The following is a 6,000-nucleotide window of genomic DNA, read 5'->3' as shown; positions in this document are numbered from 1 at the left end:
GTCTGCAACTGCTGTGATGCATCATTTGTGGTTTGGGAGATGTAACTGAACATCTTTGGTAATCATCAGCATCAGAGCTGCTAGCATAGCTGTTAGACTCTTAGCCTTGTTAACATGATATTTGCGGTTCATTTACATCTGAACATGAGGGAATGAATTTGTTCCAGTTCGTGTCTCTTTGCACAATCCTTCAAATTAAACCACAAAGGCTGCAGAAACTTCTTCTTTTCATTTTTGCTGTTCTTGCTCGTGTTTAGAGACTTCTACGGGTTGTGTTATCTGTTTTATAAGATTTGTATCATTCAGATTAATGATCTAAATAATTGGCCACAGTGTTACTAATTAGCAGAGCCGTTCCTTCCTTCTGGCTTGTATTAGCACCTGCTCTCTGTCCTCCTCTGTATTTAGTCTGTGTTTGTGCCCGCCAGGTACAAAGCCGTCATCGAGGCCTGCTCTCTTCAGCCCGACATCGACATCCTCCCGCAGGGGGACCAGACAGAGATTGGGGAGCGGGTCAGTTACAATTTCTGATTTTCTTCTTTTGTGATCTATGATTTTCTGGATCTGGCCATACTGCAGCTCCCACTGTGGCTCACTGTACTGCAGGACCACGACTGTGCAGCGAGGATTTGCTGTTTGTCTGTTGGGAGCCGGACTGACCTTGTTCAGACTGAGCACTGTCATGTTGGATTTCTTCATGCAGCAGTAATGCAGGAAATAAATCTCCTTTGTTACTCTAGGGACGAGTGCCACAGGCATTTATGGATGTAATCATGTTACTCATTCCTGTCTGTCGTACCACCTCATAGTAACGTCTTCGTCACATGTTCTCCGGCCCTCTGCTGCAGGGCATCATCTTGTCAGGTGGACAGAAACAGCGAATCAGCGTAGCCAGAGCCTTGTATCAGCAGACCAACCTGGTGTTTCTGGTGAGTCTCATGCACACACATGCATGCACAGTCAGGTTTCTATCACTTTTGGGGATATTACATAGACTTCATTCATTTAACCCTAACCCTTATCCTAACCTTAACCTAAACCTAACCGCAACCCGAGTCTTCACCCTAAAATTGAATCATTTCGTTATGAGGTCTTGTATTTTGTCTCCATGAGGAAGAGGAGTTCCCACAATGTGACTCTGTCATTGGATTTATGTCTCCACAATATGTCCCCACGAACACGTCTTTGATTAAAGCAGTGTTTTGAGTTGTTGGATTGCACCTTTATTTACCCTTGTTAGCAGACCATCTATCAGCATTAACAGAGAAACAGTGTTTCTGTAGTTTTACCTGACGCCTCAGATGTGATTTTATTTTTGAAGCCCGTCCTGTGTGTCTAAAATAGCAACACACTGTCTGAAACCCATCTGAAGAAGCTATCTGCAACTTTCAGCTGACAGTTTGAAAATGCTGCTGACTGAAATGATCAATCGGCTAATCAACTATTTGCAGCAGCTCTGTTTCTAAAACATGTTTTGGAGATGCACAAGAACATACCAAGTCCTTAGAAAGAGGAAGTGGTCATTTTGATTGTGTTATAGCATTACTGTTGCTCTATATAGCAAGTGGTGGATTGATATAAGGAGGTGGTGCTTTGAATTAACTGACCTACAATTAACAACTTTCATCAAGATATGGAACCTGGTCATTGGTGCTTCTGGGCTGGACTTTGACCTGATTAATAATCCCAGTACTGATGACAGTACTGATGACTGACAATCTAATCAAAACATTTTCTTGTGACACAATTGGCACGTAATTGTGTTGTGTGGTGTCATTCCTGCTTTGTATATGTGTGTTTTGCTGAGCTGGTCAGATGGTTCAGTATGTATCTGTGGTTGAATGAACATGTTTGTTTTTATTACTCGAACAATGATAACTTAAAGGCCCTCAAAACATCTTAATCCCAACATTTCTTAATCAACGTCTTACAACCCCGATTCTAAAAAAGTTGAGACGCTGTTAAAAACAGCATGCAATGATTTGCAAATCCTTTTCAACCCATATTCAGCTGAATACAGTACAGAGACAATATATTTAATGTTCAAACTTATTAAGGACATCATAGTACCTGTACTGTTTTATTGTGAAACTGGAACACCTGCAGAAAGTGGTTTGGCATTGGAATAAGCTGGAATAAGCAGGGACGTCCCTGACGAAGACATCATCTAGATGGCAGCACGTGTTGCGCCAAAACCTGTTTGTACCTTTCAGCATCAGCGGTGCCTTCACAGACGTGAAACATGCCATGGACACTAACACACCATCATACCATCACACATGCTGGCTTTTGAACTCTGCACTGGAAACAGTCTCAGTGGTCTTTTCCTCTTTAGCCCAGAGGAAACAATGCCATTGACTTCCATAATCAATTTGTAATGTGGACACAGCACACTTTTCCACTTTGTGTCAGTCCAGCTCAGATGAGCTCAGGTGCAGAGAAGTCATGGATGTTGCTGATGTACGGTTTTGCTTTGCATGGTAGAGTCTTAACCTGCACCTGTAGATGCAGCAGATCCATCTTTGACTGAGCCTTTTCAGGATGCCCCTTTCATACCAGATCGTGATACTATCACCTGTTACCAGTGAGCCTGTTTACCTGTGGAACGTTCCAAACAGGTGTTTTTGGAGCATTCCACTACTTTCCCAGTCTTTAGCTGCTCCTGTCCAAACTTGTTTGAAACGTGTTGCTGTGTGAAATTCAGAATAAGCAGATATTTACAAAAAATCAGTGACGCTGATCAGTGTGAACATTAAATGTCTTGTTTTTGTACTGTATTCAGCTGAATATGGGTTGAAAAGGATTTGCAAAAGCCTTGCATTCTGTTTTTATTTACGCTTTTTACGACAGCATCCCAACTTTTTTGGAATCAAGCTTGTACTATGAGCAGTTGGGTCCTATATGAAAATACACCTTTGTAAGTTTTTGACCAAAACAGTTTTGATTATTTCATATGAAAAATGTCTATATTTGCGTTATATTTATTTATATTTAATTATATTTATATTTATATATTTGAGTTTATCAATAAATCTATTAGAAGATAGCAAGTAAAAAGCCAAACTTTAATTGCTGTGTATTTAGTCACAAATATTTGATGTTATAGACATAGATTGTAAATTTTGCAGGGCTTTTAAACTCACTCATAGTTTTGCTTTGCTTTCTCCTCCCTTTGAAGTTTTTATCCATGTCTGTTCATGTATTTTGTAGGATGACCCATTCTCTGCCTTAGACATCCACCTGAGTGACCATCTGATGCAGGACGGCATCCTCAAGCTCCTGAGAGAGGAGAAGAGGACGGTGGTGTTGGTCACACACAAACTTCAGTATTTACCACATGCAGACTGGGTAAGCCAGCCCAGGGCGTGTGTGTGTGTGTGTGTGTGTGTGTGTGTGTGTGTGTGTGTGTGTGTGTGTGTGTGTGTGTGTGTGTGTGTGTGTGTGTGTGTGTGAAACAGACAGATATTTGCAGCTATTGTCTTAACTGACTGGATAACCTGCAGAGTTACAGACCCATTTACTCTTTGATAGCCACAGTAATTGAGATTGTCCCTTTGAGATGCCGTTGTATTATTCATGATGCAAACATTCAAATTAATCCGTTTGGGATGCAGACAGTTTAGCTCAGAAAGGTCTCAGTGCACAGAAAGATTGATTTCCAGAGCCAGCGAATACTAAAGATTGCATTTCTACTCTCTAATTTTGTGTGTGTGTGTGTGTGTGTGTGTGTGTGACAGATCATTGCCATGAAAGATGGCACCATCCAGACTGAAGGGACTCTGAAGGACATCCAGAACTCTGAGCCTGAACTCTTTGAGCAGTGGAAAACACTGATGCACAGACAGGACCAGGAGTTTGAGAAGGTGATTAATGACTGGACGCTCAAAGTGCTCATGAATCCTCCGTGACTTTTTTCAATCTTTGCTTCAGTTAATTCCGTAGTTTATAGATTCAGGAGAAGTGCAGACAATCTTTGGAATGAAAGTTTGATTGCACGGATGTCTCTACATCAGATGTTTATCTCTGTGTCTCCTTCAGGAGACGGTGGCGGCGAGTATGACAGATCTGGAGAGGAAGAACCTGCGTAGGGCCATGTACTCCAGAGAGGCCGTCAGGACCGAAGAGGATGACGAAGGTGAGGGGTCACAGGACACGAACATCAGTTTGATTGTCAGTGTTGAAGGTTGGTTGAAGTCGGTGCTTTACTGACTTCAGCCTGATTGTAATGTGTGTGTGGGTGTACTCTGATATTAATACAGCAATCATTTACCTTTTGCTGTGTATTTGCTGAGGAGCAGCACCTGAAACTTAAACTTTATGTTAATGTTAACACCCCCACCTATCCTGTCCAAGTAATGTTAACGTTATGTAGGTGTTAAAGCCTCTTTCTTAAGAGGTGCCTTAATACAGTCTCCTCCACCATTATCATGTTTGTGCTCAGTCACTCTTGACTCTGAGCCGCCCTCTAAAGGATGTATTACTTAACATCCAGGCCCATATAAAGGATGCATGGAAGCGTGCAGGCAGTGACGGTCCCATTGATTGAAATGGACATATCTAATTTCATGTCTAATGACTCATCATAAATGAGGCATTAAATTCTTCAGACCTGACAAATCTCTCTGGCTTTGGTGCCTTGGCTTCCTGTTAAACTTTCTCATCAACCACACGACACCACCTTCTCTCTGGTGGCCCCCTGCTGTGGTCAAACACTGAATCTGACCCTTTACAGTATTTGTGTGAGCTGTTGAATGTGCGGCTGCAGTGGGAGGTGCTGAGGCGCGGTGGCTGTTCTCTTTATCTGTGTTTTGTGTTGTCTCCTGTGTGCTGTTGGCACCCCTGCGTGGACTTGTGCGATGGCTCCAGCATCAGGTGCTGCCTTCGTGTTCGATCGAGCAGGTGTGCCCACAAAGCATGGACTGAAAAAATAAAGAAAAAGAAAAAAGTCTGTGGCATCTTGACGCTGCAAGCAAATGGCAGTCAGCTTCTCCCGCCATCTGAGAACCTCATCATCCATGTAGTTGTTTATTTTTCTCACTTCTCATCCCAAACATTTGTCACTCCTGCTCCTCAAAAGCTACTTCATGCCAGCATGATCGCACCGTAGATGATGGCAGCAGTAGTGTTTAGCCAGTCATTCTCTCCCTCTCCTATCCTCCTCTCCTCTCTTCCTCCACCTTGTCTGAACCCTAGATTCCACACGCAGCCTCATGCTCCAGAGCTTGCTGCATGATGTGATGTGATATATTTACAACAGGGGTGGAGAGGAGGCAGGAGGTCGTTAACATTAGCTCCTCAACTCCTCAGGGTGTCATGGCTGCTGCGTGTGCCCCAGAAAAACACACCATTCATGTCAGAAATGTCAGGGAGCACATGAGCAGTGAGTCACAGCAGCGGACGTTAGAGTTAAATACAGAAATATATGTATGTCATGTCATTTTCTAAAATAAATCTAGAACTCGTTCTGATCAAAGCTCAACTAAAACAAGTCCCCATAACGTTTAACTCTCTGTCTCGATCCCAGAGGAATCTGTGGAAAGTGACGACGACGACAACCTGTCGCAGGTGATGCGTCAGCGCGCCACCATCCCCTGGCGCTCCTGTGGCACCTACCTGTCCTCCGCCGGGCTCCTGCTGCTTACCCTGCTCCTCCTGTCACAGCTCCTCAAACACTCCCTCATGGTTGCCATTGACTACTGGCTGGCTCACTGGACGTCACATGTCATCGCGGCCAAGATTGAAGCCACAGCTCGAAACTGTACTGTGGTTCAGGTGAGAGACAGCGACGAACTGATGGAGGTGATCCGTTGTCACTGAAACATTTCTGTGTTGATGAGCAGCTTTTATAGCTGTAACTTCGTGGCTGTATATCTTTTCTGCTTGCTTGTGACAGCTTTTAAGGGGGCACAAATCAATCAGTTAAATAATTTGAAAAAATAAAAGATGAAGTGAGTGGATAAATCTGAATCAAAGGTAAATCAGAGGGATCCCCAAGAAGTG

General features: G+C 43.3%; 1 protein-coding gene across 4 annotated transcripts in view; it reads left to right on the top strand.

Annotated features, from left to right (window-relative positions):
* The window catches only part of abcc8 (ATP-binding cassette, sub-family C (CFTR/MRP), member 8), a 60,972-nt gene that overhangs the window by 41,727 nt on the left and 13,245 nt on the right, over positions 1-6,000 (top strand). For 2 of the 4 annotated variants that reach the window (XM_070972433.1, XM_070972430.1), the window contains exons 21-27: positions 429-513; positions 849-929; positions 3,211-3,348; positions 3,738-3,863; positions 4,039-4,135; positions 4,867-4,899; positions 5,525-5,772. In XM_070972433.1, the coding sequence (XP_070828534.1) occupies positions 429-513; positions 849-929; positions 3,211-3,348; positions 3,738-3,863; positions 4,039-4,135; positions 4,867-4,899; positions 5,525-5,772 (808 nt within the window). The remainder of the gene's footprint in view (positions 1-428; positions 514-848; positions 930-3,210; positions 3,349-3,737; positions 3,864-4,038; positions 4,136-4,866; positions 4,900-5,524; positions 5,773-6,000) is intronic. The other 2 variants (XM_070972434.1, XM_070972432.1) reach the window with 1 other exon arrangement.

Source organism: Chaetodon trifascialis, chromosome 10 (assembly GCF_039877785.1).
Source record: "Chaetodon trifascialis isolate fChaTrf1 chromosome 10, fChaTrf1.hap1, whole genome shotgun sequence".
NCBI classification, from domain to species: domain Eukaryota; kingdom Metazoa; phylum Chordata; class Actinopteri; order Chaetodontiformes; family Chaetodontidae; genus Chaetodon; species Chaetodon trifascialis.
The sequence above is the reverse complement of the archived record's forward strand: the minus strand, read 5'-3'. Positions and strand labels throughout refer to the sequence as shown.